The 14,361-nt window shown below is 34.7% G+C and overlaps 2 protein-coding genes across 2 annotated transcripts; both read right to left on the bottom strand.

Annotated features, from left to right (window-relative positions):
* Positions 1–1,449: 1,449 nt before the first annotated feature.
* LOC144438008 (toll-like receptor 4) lies at positions 1,450–3,990 on the bottom strand. Its single transcript, XM_078127039.1, has one exon. It carries the CDS (start codon positions 3,988–3,990, stop codon positions 1,450–1,452), a length of 2,541 nt encoding a protein of 846 aa, XP_077983165.1.
* A 6,472-nt stretch (positions 3,991–10,462) lies between these two features.
* On the bottom strand, positions 10,463–12,997 carry LOC144438006 (toll-like receptor 4). Its single transcript, XM_078127038.1, has one exon. It carries the CDS (start codon positions 12,995–12,997, stop codon positions 10,463–10,465), a length of 2,535 nt encoding a protein of 844 aa, XP_077983164.1.
* Between the last annotated feature and the right edge of the window lie 1,364 nt (positions 12,998–14,361).

Raw genomic sequence — 14,361 nt, 5'->3', positions numbered from 1 at the left:
ATCCCCATTGGAAATATAAGTGTGTGTGTGTCAACACGGTAAATGCTATAAATTGTCACACAATCAGTGGTAGCCTCTGTATGCTAGCCTCATAAGTAGCCCCATGACAAGCATTGGGATGTGGGACTACCATTAATTTCAAGCCTGCAGGGTTGAGGTTGGGGGTTGAATGGGGGCAATGGTAGAGTGGAGTGATCATACCTTTTAATATGCATTTTGATAGAATCTGACATTTTCTATATTATAAACAACATTTTACCATTAACTGTTAAGATTGTAATAAGATCTTTATTGCAGGAGAATATTAAACAGTGAACACAGCATGCAAACAACTCATCACTGGTATATTTCAATGTGCTCTCAATCATGAAAACAAATAATGATTTCTGAAGAGTCCAAATGCTGAGGTGCAGTGTGCCCTCTAAGCCAAATTGACGCACCACTGACGCACACAATTTCTAGTGATGCACCAAAATTTGGTGTTCCATATCTCTTACTATGTGGTGACTCACAAGAAATACCAGTTTTTCTCATTTTGACTTAACACAACAAAATTTGGCTATCATTAGAGGACACACTGCTGAGGTGTTATAGTTAAATTTTAAGAATGTATCATAAACTGGTGATAATTATTGTATTCAGTACATCACATAACTAACTATATAGTGTGTTTTGATAATGAACAAGACACAGGTTTCATGTAGGATTAAGTAGTATCTTTTAGTCAACGTTTCGGCTTTACACTGAAAGCCTTCTTCAGGAATCTAAAAATGGACAGAAAATTATTGGACAAAAATGACATACAGTTTAAAAAGGAACCGTAATGGTATTTGTGGTGGGTAAAGGCTGAAAAAACCACATAGTAAACTAGAACTAGGAAGACTAAATACTATAGGGGGTAAAAGACATATTCTACTAGATTAAAAACGAAACAGAAAATAAGCAAAACATGATATAACTAATATACATCATAACATCACAATTTCATTTTAAATTTGAAACAGAAATGTTTCAATCAATGATATGAACAATTGAAGATAAAAAGTAGCTGTTTATTTGAATACATTATGCAATTTCATCTTTCACAGTAATTTTTCTGTACTACTGAAATGTTTCAATTTATTTGTAGGAACAGTAATTTCAATATCGTTTTTTTAGCCTTTTTTAGATTAAAATCCCTGGCCTTTAACAGTACAAAAAGTTTACTTTCAATTGTCATTATATGAACTAGTACTTGCTATGAACTTTTAACTTCTTTGTTGCTGAGTATTCTATGTCTAAGAACACAACAAGTTTAGCTAGACATTGGCTACTCTATTGACTCTGTTGTCAGATCTTAATTCAACTTTTAATTTCTCCCAGAAAAGTCTCCTACCCATTGCATTGTTTGTCCACTTAATGTATGTTTTAGTCAGGAAGAGTGTACGTAAAACTCTAGGCATCACATCATCAGGGATTTAAAACTAAAACAAGAACATCTCTGTTGCCTGTAAATAGATGATCTTGAGCCATTCTCATTTCAAAGTAACACCACTCACTTTCTGCAAAGTTAGGTGACAGTATCAACATAGTTTTATGACTGTTCTTGATACTATCTAGAATATTTTCAAAAATATCAACACCTGGCATGAAATCACGATCATGTAAACAGAGTTTGAAATTAGGTGGATCAATATTTTCTAAGTTCGGAACTAATTGTTCCATGACCCAAGGTCTGTCATGTTCATTAAAACAAACAAAAGCATCGTATTTCTTGTTTAGTGGTTCTTCTTCTTCATCATCGTTGACTTGAAGTTGATATCTTCCACATTTCAGTTTTATCAAGAAGATAGCATGTCGGATGTACCAGCGAAATTTAACACAAAGGGTTATACAGATTGTAAAAAAGGCAAAAATACATGCGATTGTCACACCAACAATCAGTAACACATTACATTCCCACCCAAACTCTAATTCATAAAGACGTGTTCCTGCTCTTTTTTTTGGTGTTGCACAGGACAATAAGTAAGGTTTTTTCAAACTTACAACTTTATCAGTTTTCATCCAATTAACAAATGTTTCCATATTGCATTTTGAGCAGTCAAATGGGCTGTTCTGTATATTTAAATATTGCAGGTTTGGGATCAATTGTGGATTTATATTTGATACTTTATTGCCTGCCAATTCAAGTGTACGGAGGTGAGTCAGCTCACCGTGATGAATGTCAAAATTTTGTAAGTTTCCATCGAGGACAGAAAGCTCTTCTAAATTTGGAAAAAAACTGAGAAATTGAGAATCTCTCAATTTGTCTTGAAAATACAATGAGATTCGAAACATTCCTATGAATGTAATGTTAAGAAAGGTCACATCTGTGATGTCAAAATCAACACAATGAAAGAAAAAAGCAAGTTTGGTCAGTGAGGGTGGATGACGTTCTACTAACTGACTCATTTCAAGGCACAGAAAGTTGCCATCTCCAATTATATATAATTCCTGTAGAGATGGTAATTCATCTCTATGTAAATAGGTCATACCACTTAAGGGCAAATTCAGTGTCTTAAGGTTGTTTAGGTTACTCAGAAGATGTGTATTTTCAATTTCAGATGAGTAGACATCAGAACCACTTAGTTCGAGGAACTCTAATGACACTAAATCTGAAAATACATTTTGTGGAAACGACCGAATAGAATTATAAGAAATATCTAAATGTTGAAGCTGAGACAGGTTACAGAAACTGTCAGAATTCAAACTAAGTCTGTTTCTTGCAAGATCCAAATATTTCAGAGAACTAAGCTTAGCAAATGCATGCGAAGGAATTTCACCTGTAAGTTTGATTTTCCAAAGAGTGAGATTCTCTAAAGCTGATAAGCCACTTATGGCTTCTAAGAGGTTAGCAACATCAACGGACTCGGTCTCCCAATTATACCTTATATTCAAAGTGACTAAGTTGTGAAGGCCTTCAAAAGCTTTCATTGAAAGACTGACTAGTTTGTTTTCACTAATGTCCAGTAACTTCAAGTGTGGTAACCATCGGAATCCTCCATCAGGCAGACTTGTCAAGTTATTCTTACTAAGATATAGTTCTTCCAATGAAGTGTTCCTAAAACCTCTGAAAGTGTTGTTAGTTATGAAGTTGAGTGGTAGGTGTTGGTCGTGTAACTTTAGGGTTTTGATGCTAGAATTTTTGAAGACATAAAAAACACCAAGACTCTCAATCAATCTAGTTGTAAGTAAATTATTTGAGAGATCGAGCAACAAAACATGATTTAGATTTGTGAAAACCTCTGGTCTGAGAGCCACTATGCTGTTTGAATTTAAATTGAGTGTGGCGAGTTCTGTATCACCAAATTGAATTCTGCTTAAAATGTAATCATCAATACCACAATTATGAAGTGACAAACTTTGGAGTTTCCTGAAACTTTGGAAGTTGATATCAGTACAGTTTCCAGATATTTTGTTGGAATCAAAGTAAATAACCTCAACGTTGATGAGCTGTTGAAGAGGTACAAGTGTGAAACATAAGAATTTGTTACTTGATAAGCTAATCTTTCGTAACTTTGTGAGATCTACTAATATATCATTTGGTAGTTCAGATAAGTTATTTTCAAACAAATACAGTTCTTGTAAATTGTGTAGTCCAGAGAAAGTTGACGATGATAATGTTGTCAGTTGATTTGAAGATAAATCCAGTACTTCTAACTTCACCAGAGAAGAGAAAACATGTTCAGCAAGAGTTGAAATGCTGCTATGGTTGAGTCTCAGATCTACCAAATTTCCAAGGCCCTGGAAACTGTCTGGTGATAGATTTGAGATGGTGTTGTAGGATAGTTCCAAGTGAGTTGTAGATGGTGGTAGATCATTAGGTAGATGGTACAGCTCCCTGTGTGTACAGTCAATGTATGTATAGTTGTAGATTTTACATGGTAATGATCCTGATGTAGACACTATGAATCCAGATACCAGGAATACATACAGCATGGATAGGTAACAGAATTCCATTTGTGCAGGCATAATCCTGGTCAGAATAAATATATTTTACTGTTATTTTTTGCAGTCATATCAATAAATTAACATTTGAAAAACAAGGCCAGTGCCTTTAATTTCTCATGTATGTGTGCATGTGTGTGCAAGTGTGTGTGTGTGTATGTATGTATGTATGTATGTATGTATGTATGTATGTATGTATTTGAAAAATGATGGCGATTTTTGTTAAGAATGTTAAGAATGTCCTAAAAAATTGTAATTTGGTAAAAAAAAATACTGTCAATGACGTTGTAGCACAACTGTACAGTTTTTTAAAAATGTTTATCATATGCTAGTCCATGCTAACAATAGGTGTTCATTTGCTGAATGACTATCCAGTTGCCTATCCAACCATGTTGCTATCTTTGCGATATATGCAATCATTTGGCTGTTGGTATATATTTGCATACATTTTTGAATGTTTTTGTTCACTTGTGTATGAATTCCTGATGATATCTTTGCAATATATATTTGGCTGTTGCTATGGGCTTGATCTTGTTGCTAGGCTTATTTGCATACATTTTAAAATGTCTATTCATTTGTCTATTAATCCTCTTGTTATCTTTGTGATATACATGATTTTTTTTTCTCTTTCTTTTTTAAAATAATTTTTTGTGCTGGGAATTCCTCCCAGCGATTTTCTGTTACAATACACTGTCAAATACACAAACAAACAAACACAAATGCTACAGAGATCCATTCGGGTTTGGGACTACGTGACAGGGCTATGTAGCACGCTCTATATCACGTTGCTGTGGAACTGTCAAGGCTTTCCCAGTCAGTCCACAGGCTATCCCAGAGTCACCCAGGCCCGGCAAACATAGCACCTGCGGGCTCTTTGTGAGTAATCATCCCCGACTTTTCGAGTCATTACTCCAGGAGTCCCCCCAAATTCGCACTTGTCTTGTGAGTGAGACACGGCTGAGTGATACAGCCTACCCATTGAGTCTGTAGAACACTCACCCTGGGTTTGGGTCGGTCAGAGAAAAATCCTCTGTTTCTAGTGGGATTCGAACATGTGACCTCCCGACTGCTAATCCTGTGCGCTAACCACTACGCTACAGGGAGCCGGTTAATATACATGATGATTTGGCTGTTGCAATGGGCGTGGTGTTGTTGCTAGGCACATTTGCATACATTTTTTTGAATGTTTATTCATTTGTCTTTCAATTCCAATTATCTTTGCAGTATATGTGACTATTTGGCTGTTGCTATGGGCGTGGTCTTGTTGCTAGGCAAATTTACATACATTTTTAAAATATTTATTCAATTGTGTATTAATCCCTGCTGTTATCATGGTTATCTTTGTAAAATACACGAACGTTTGGCTGTTGCTATGGGCGTGGTCATGGTTGCTAGGGATATTTGCATACATTTTTTGAATGTTTACTCACTTGCCTACCAGATGATGTTATTTGACTAAAATATACTGCCATTTGGCTGTTGCTAAGGGCGTGGTCATGGTTGCTAGGGCCAGTTGTGTGAAAATATTTTGAACATCTGCAGAATAACACTTCTAGAAACATCTCTCCAAGTTTCAGTCTTATTGACCGAGAATTTTTTGAGATATAAATTTTGGGCCAAAATTCACATTTGTACACTTAATTTGCATATTGCTGATGAGATCATTATATGCTTAATATTTCTTCATCTATACACCCACAGATGCATACCTGTTAAATTTCAGCCCAATCTGCTAAGTAGTTTTGGAATTTTAGGTTTTTGACCAAAAAGACACATTTTTAGCCATAATTTGCATATTACTAAGGTAATCATGTCATGAACAAATCTTAATTTACTCACCCCTAAGAACGTTCCCACCAAAATTCATGCCAATCTGCCCAGTACTTTTGGAGTTTAAGTTTTTTGACCCAAATGATGCAATCATTTTCATTTGAACAGTTTCTCAACAAGACACGAAAAGTAACATGACCACTAAATATCAAAGCAATCGGTCCAGCAGTTTTTGACTTTAAGTAGTTTATGCACACACACACACACACACACACACACACACACTTATACATACACATCCAGACAGACACTGAGCGATCCCTGTAGCACTACTGAACCTCAGTTCAATTGTGCTAAAAACGGCCTGCAAAGATGTACATGTACATGTATATACACTAATTCTTGTAATGTGTGCTTCTGAATAAACACCCTACGGATGGATTCAACGTTAATGGAATGTAAAGGTAAAAGTTGTATTGATATTCAAATCAGGCGTAAAAACCCACTTTGAAGGTTAGATGTCATACAATAGACCCAGTGTATAGTGTTTCTGTAATGTATCTGACCATGTAGTACAATGGTATAATAGTGGTCTGAGGTGACATGGAAGTCAAAAAGCAGAGTACAAAGTTACAATTTTTTCACCTTCTTGTGATATTATACAATTGTATCTTGATTAAGTTCATGGATATAAAGTGTTCGGTGGAAGTTAAAGTGACAGTGACAGTAAAATATTAGAGACCCACTTTGGATAAGGAGTAACAGTTAGGTGTGAAAAACAGCTGTTTGGTAGAGATATAGAAAAAACTTGGTCCAGAACAAAAGAATGATCCCATGTAATAATTATGGTTTCACTAAAAGTACAGATGTGAGAACTGGAATTGAAACCTGGATGGTGCACATGAGTGACAGTCACATAATTAAAAGAGGGACTTGATTGATTTTGATAAAAAATGAACTAAGAGTAAGATGTAAAACCTACCTTTACAGATGTAATAAAATTATGTAGATTCCTGAGTATTCAACTTTTTACCCCGCGGATTGGTATATCATGCATATACCATGGAAGTCCAGTAAATTTAAGTGATATTCTGTCAGTGTCATGTAGCTGTAATGTTTGTGTAGACTGAATCGTGATTGCTTCCTCCTCCTGTAGCATATCTGTACACGTGATTGCTTCCTCCTCCTGTAGCATATCTGTGCAAAGTATATTTTCGTCTTTTGTTATGGAAAGTGTCCCTCTCCTTCTTTTACAGGTAGAGGGCAGTGAACCTTTCAGGAAATATATTTCTACACTACAAATTAAATATCTTCCTTGTATTTCTGTCCTTCAGTGCAAATGATATCAAAACATTTGTTCAGTATTTTTTCTTCCTTTTGAAGTTATTATACATGACTTTCTGAGGGTTAGTCAATAATTATTACTGATAGATTAAAAAAAAGAAAAACATTTTACCCATGTACCAGTTGTAGACCAAGAAGGCACTGTTGTATAAGATATTGTCATATGGTATTGATAGTAAGCAGCATTTTACATTTCTAGACACGTCATGTGTAAATGTTTGCCAATATACTGACCAGGTCCAAATAGGATGAAATTAATGAAATCAATGAAGGAATACAATTAGAAACAATCTTGCTTTAGTAAAATATGGAGAGAAACTTTGGAAACCAATATACCACTAATCTATCAATATCTTTGTAAACAGTCTCACTCCTTCTTTTGAAAAGATTACCATATAACTTAGGATTGTGTTGTGTGGAAAAATGCAAACACTGTGGTGCAGATAATTCACACCAGCAGATAGCCTGGAATCCATGTGAATAGGAGTTTTGAATTCATTATTTCCCCATCACAAAATACCCATTTGCCTGGTTTCTAGTCTTATCAGCAAAAGGACAAATATCATAAGCAACCTTGTTTAGAACATTGGATTTCTCATATACATACCTGATGTAGTACAGTTCGTCAAACTTGCAGAAATGTAGCAGAAATTAATTATTGCAGTGGATATCTCAGTGACAACAATCCTGTTATACAGGACTGGTATGTCGGTCCTACCTCTACAACTTTCCATTTTTTTTCCATACCTTGATGATCAAGAGTTCAAAATATACAGACTTAGGACTTGTATAATGTACAAAATGTATTGAGCTTTTCAGATGTAAATCCATCTCTTTTTTCCCAAAATTGAAAAGCATATTGTGAAGCCCAGTTACTTCCTTATTTGTATAGCACACCTTTATAAGTTTAAGGAAATGAAAGCAGTTAAATTTCTGCATGACAGATTTTAAATTTCCTCATGTATTCTTCTGTACTAACATTTCAATACAACATTTTTAGTTGCTTGCAAGGGATTCAAATCACAGTTTGGTTTCACATGAAATGGAAATCTATGAAGGTCTGAAACCCTGGTGGAGTGTGACCCAAATATGGAAATATTTATAAGTTAAACTGAACACTCGTTTAGGAATACTATTATAGCAATCACACAGTGCATGTACAGTGTGTGTGTGTGTGTGTGTGTGTGTGTGCATGATTGAGGTGGAGTAGGATGGAAGTATGTAGAGGGCTTGAAATTAACTTTGAAATTCTCCTTTCATAGTTCCAGTGTACCAGCAGCACATTGTCAAGGATAATGACCAGCAGTCCATTCATACATGAATTTCTGAACTGACAAAAGAATCCCCATTGGAAATATAAGTGTGTGTGTCAACACGGTAAATGCTATAAATTGTCACACAATCAGTGGTAGCCTCTGTATGCTAGCCTCATAAGTAGCCCCATGACAAGCATTGGGATGTGGGACTACCATTAATTTCAAGCCTGCAGGGTTGAGGTTGGGGGTTGAATGGGGGCAATGGTAGAGTGGAGTGATCACACCTTTTAATATGCATTTTGATAGAATCTGACATTTTCTATATTATAAACAACATTTTACCATTAACTGTTAAGATTGTAATAAGATCTTTATTGCAGGAGACTATTAAACAGTGAACACAGCATGCAAACAACTAATCATTGGTATATTTCAATGTGCTCTCAATCATGAAAACAAATTATGATTTCTGAGTAAACAAATCTGAAAAGTCCAAATGCTGAAGTGTTATAGTTAATGATAAGAAAGTATCATAAACTGGTGATAAGTTATTGTATTCAGTACATCACATAACTATAACTATATAGTGTGTTTGATAATGAACATGACACAGGTTTCATGTAGGATTTAGTATCATTTATTCAACGTTTCGGCTTTACACAGAAAGCCTTCTTCAGGAATCTAAAAATGAACAGAAAATTATGGACAAAAATGACATACAGTTTTAAAAGGAACCGTAATGGCATGTGATTTGGATAAAGGCTAAAAAAACACATAGTAAACTAAAACTGGGAAAACTAAATACTATAGTAGGTAAAAGACATATTCTACTAGATTAAAAAACGTAACAGAAAATAAGCAAAACATGATATAACTATAATTATACATCATAACATCACAATTTCATTTTAAATTTGAAACAGAAATGTTTCAATGATATGAACAAGTGAAAACAAAAAGAAGCTGTTTAATGAATACATTATGTAATTTTATAATTCACAGTAATTTTTCTGTACATAGTGAATTGTTTCAATTTATTTGTAGGAACAGCAATTTCAATATCTTTTTTAGCCTTAAGAAGAGTATAATAAGTTGTAAAAAAAAAATGTGTGGTTTCGATTACATTCAATTTTAAGATAGGTGGGGCAGGTAGATTTTTTATTTTATTTTATTATATATTTTTTTTTCATGTTTGAGTGTCTAGAGTTCATGTTTTCCATTGTTTTCCAAATGGTCTCTGTGTTTTTTTTTTCTTCCTATCAGATGTACAGCCATTACAGATTGGAAGAATAGTTTTATATTGTCTTTTTAAGTTGATGTCAGTTTCACTATTTCTTGTGAGACTTCACAATTTTTGCGATTTTATTATTATTTTCTCGAATATGTAAAAAAAAGTTTAGGGTCTGCGTTAAATATTAGGTGGGGTTGGGTAACCGGAACCAAACAACTTTTTTTATTTGGCCTTAAGTTAGAATGTGGGAGCAATTTTAAAAATCAAAGGTCTTAAAGGTCTTGCCATATGAAAACTAGTTCCTGTACCTTTAAAAATATTAAAGAAATAATAAAAGAACGTTCTACGTAAGGAAGAAAATTGTGAATCATGAAATCATATTTAATGTCTTGATTTGAATAATGTTGTCAATTTTATTGCATCTCAGTTGACCAATTTGCTGATACTACAGTCACAAAATTAAAAACCCAACTTGATTAAGTTGAGGCAAGAGAAACATTTGTGTGGTAGAACTTTAGAAAAAGTTGGTCCTGACTAAAATAATGATCCTATATGGTTCCTCTGATAAGATAGCATTAATGTGAGAACCTGGGATTAAATCCCTGGCCTTTAACAGTACAAAAAGTTTAATTTCAATTGTCATTATATGAACTTGAACTTGCTATGAACTTTTAACTTCTCTGTTGCTGAGTATTCTGTGTCTAAGAACACAACAAGTTTAGCTAAACATTGGCTACTCTGTTGACTCTGTTGTCAGATCTTAATTCAACTTTTAATTTCTCCCAGAAAAGTCTCCTACCCATTGCATCGTTTGTCCACTTAATGTATTTTTTAGTCAGGAAGAGTGTACGTAAAACTCTAGGCATCACATCATCAGGGATTTCTTTCAATAAAACTAAAACAAGAACATCTCTGTTGCCGTAAATAGATGATCTTGAGCCATTCTCATTTCAAAGTAACACCACTCACTTTCTGCAAAGTTAGGTGACAGTATCAACATAGTTTTGTGACTGTTCTCGATACTATCTAGAATATTTTCAAAAATATCAACACCTGGCATGAAATCCCGATCATGTAAACAGAGTTTGAAATTAGGTGGATCAATATTTTCTAAGTTCGGAACTAATTGTTCCATGACCCAGGGTCTGTCATGTTCATTAAAACAAACAAAAGCATCGTATTTCTTATTCTTGTTCAGTGGTTCTTCTGCTTCATCATCGTTGACTTGATGTTGATAACCTCCACATTTCAGTTTTATCAAGAATATAACATGTCGGATGTACCAGCGAAATTTAACACAAAGGGATATACAGATTGATAAAAAGGTAAAAATGCAAGTGAATATCACACCAACAGTCAGTAACACATTACAAGCCCATCCAAAATCTAAATCGTAAAGACGTGTTCCTGCTTTGTCTTTTGGTGTTGCACAGGCAAATAAGTAAGGATATTTCAAACTTACAACTTTATCAGTTTTCATCCAGTTAACAAATGTTTCCATGTTGCATTTTGAGCAGTCAAATGGGCTCTCCTGTATATTCAAATATTGCAGGTTTGGAATCAGTTGTGGATTTATATTTGATACTTTGATACCTGTCAATTCAAGTGTACGAAGGTGAGTCAGCTCACTGGGGTGAAAGTCAAAATGTTGTAAGTTTCCCCAGAGGATAGAAAGCTCTTCTAAATTTGGGAAAAAACTTAGAAATTGAGAATCTCTCAATTTGTCTTGAAAATACAATGAGGTTTGAAACATTCCTATGAATGTAATGTTAAGAAAGGTCACATCTGTGATGTCAAAATCAACACAGTGAGAGAAAAAAGCAAGTTTGGTCAGTGAGGGTGGATGACGTTCTACTAACTGACTCATTTCAAGGCACAGTAAGGTGTCATCTCCAATTATATATAATTCCTGTAGAGAAGGTAATTCATCTGTATGTAAATAGGTCATACAACTTAAGGGCAAATTCAAAGTCTTAAGGTTTTTTAGGTTACTCAGAAGATGTGTATTTTCAATTTCAAATGGGTCTACATCAGAACCACTTAGTTCGAGGAACTCTAATGACACTAAATCTGAAAATACATTTTGTGGAAACGACCGAATAGAGTTATAAGAAATATCTAAATGTTGAAGCTGAGACAGGTTACTGAAGCTGTCGGTATTCAAACTAAGTCTGTTACTTGCAAGATCCAAATATTTCAGAGAGCTAAATTTAGCAAATGCATGTGAAGGAATTTCACCTGTAAGTTTGATGTCCCGAAGAGAGAGATTCTCTAAAGCTGACAATCCACTTATGGCTTCTAAGAGGAGAGCAACATCAACTGACTCAGCCTCGCGATTGTTGAACTTCATATTCAAAGTGTCTAAGTTGTGAAGGCCTTCAAACGCTTTCATTGAAAGACTGACTAGTTTGTTTGCACCGATGTCCAGTAACTTCAGGTGTGGTAACCATTGGAAACCTCCATCAGGAAGACTCGTCAAGTTATTCTTATTAAGATATAGTTCTTCCAATGAAGTGTCCCTAAGACCTCTGAAGGTGTTGTTAGTTATGAAGTTGAGTGGTGGGCGTTGGTTGTTTAACTTTAAGGTTTTGATGCTAGAATTTTTGAAGACATAAAGAACATCAAGACTCTCAATCAATCTAGTTGTAAGTAAATTATTTGAGAGATCGAGCGACATAACATGATTTAGATTTGTGAAAACTTCTGGTCTGAGAGCCACTATGCCGTTTGAATTTAAATTGAGTGTGGTGAGTTCTATATCACCAAATTGAATTCTGCTTAAAATATCATCATCAACACCACAATTATGAAGTGACACACTTTGGAGTTTCCTGAAACTTTGGAAGTTGATATCAGTACAGTTTCCAGATATTATGTTGGAATCAAAGTAAATAACCTCAACGTTGATGAGCTGTTGAAGAGGTACAAGTGGGAAGCATAAGAATTTGTTACTTGATAAGCTAATCTTTTGTAACTTTGTGAGATCTACTAATATATCATTTGGTAGTTCAGATAAGTTATTTTGAAACAAATACAGTTCTTTTAAGTTGTGTAGTCCAGTGAAAGTTGACGATGATAACGTTGTCAGTTGATTTGAAGATAAATCCAGTACTTCTAACTTCACCAGAGAAGAGAAAACATGTTCAGCAAGAGTTGAAATACTGCTATGGTTGAGTCTCAGATCTACCAAATTTCCAAGGCCTCGGAAACTGTCTGGTGGTAGATTTGAGATGGTGTTGTAGGATAGTTCCAAGTGAGTTGTAGATGGTGGCAGATCATTGGGTAGATGGTACAGCTCCCTATGTGTACAGTCAATGTATGTGTAATTGTAGATTTTACATGGTAATGATCCTGATGTAGACACTATGAATACAGATACCAGGAATACATACAGCACGGATAGGTACCGCAACTCCTCTTGTGCAGGCATAATCCTATTGTCAGAATTAAAATACACATTATTTCACTGTTATTTTTTGGTATGAGTAATTTATTATAATCCACAGCTGAAAACATGATCTAACAGTTTCCTGATATGTATTACCTGGAAGTTGATTAAGGTGTGTGTATGTGTGTGTGTGTGCATATGTTGGTCTGCAGATTAGTAATGAATATTTGTGAGAAATGACATAATGACAAACCATATGTTCTGGAGTGCAAGCATGCATGTTCACCATAACACTGATTATTCATATAGTCTGACTTATACGTGACTAGTCACTGTGAACGGATGTCAATGTGACTAAATATGCCTGCCTGTAGGGCCATTCCCACGAAGCAACTGTATTTTCTGACCGCATCAAGTGAGTCCAACAGGCAGACATAGCTTGAACAGCAAGCATTAAACAGATGCATATACTGTGTGAATGTGAATGAGTGATTCAAAAGACCCGTGTAAAAGTTACTAATTTCATTTGAAACCACTTTTTGGATAGCCAACATTTGAAGGAGTTAAACATTATAGAGTAAAAATTGGGACAGATACATTGAAAATTAACATTTAGGGCTGATAAATGGGCAACTGCACTGAGTACTAGTACAATAAGGGTTGCCATGAAGGCAGTCTCAGAGTTCCGGAATCCTGCACCCGGAGAACACTGTGCTAAAAAGTCATACCTACCGTACATGTATATTGTGTTCAGCCCAGGTTCAGTTCCTTGTATTTTACAAGTTGCAAAATCAAGAAAAGTATCGTAAACAACACTTCATTAACTACAGGTCGTCAATGAAATTATGTTTATCTCGAGTGAAGTCTGGATGCACATGGTTGACAGTCACAATGTATATTAAAAGAGGAAGTTGATTGATTTTGATAAAAAATGTACTAAGAGTAAGATGTAAATTTTAGCCTACCTTTACAGATAGAGTAATATTATGTCGATTCCTGTGTATTCAACTGTTTGCCAAGTATGATTGATAATGATATATCATGTACCGAAGATATTACTTGGAAGTCCAGTAACAATCAGTGCTATGTTGTCATCAGTTTGCTGTAGTTGAATTTTTTTGCGGCCTGTTTACAGACTATCATGATAGCATTTGTGTACAAAGTATTACGTGTATGTATTTTGTTATGTAATAATGTGTACCTCTTCTCTTACTGCTAGAGGGCAGTGAACCTTTCAGGAAACATATTTCTACACTGCAAATGCATCTTCCTTGTATTTCAGTCCTTCCATGCAAATATCAAAACTTTTTTGTATATTTTTCTTGCTTTTGAAGTTCTTTTACAATTATTTTCTGAGGGTTAGTGTCAACAAATACTAAATTGATAGTTTAAAAAAAAATATTTTT

This window comes from Glandiceps talaboti, chromosome 7 (assembly GCF_964340395.1).
Source record: "Glandiceps talaboti chromosome 7, keGlaTala1.1, whole genome shotgun sequence".
NCBI classification, from domain to species: Eukaryota; Metazoa; Hemichordata; class Enteropneusta; family Spengelidae; genus Glandiceps; species Glandiceps talaboti.
The sequence above is the reverse complement of the archived record's forward strand: the minus strand, read 5'-3'. Positions and strand labels throughout refer to the sequence as shown.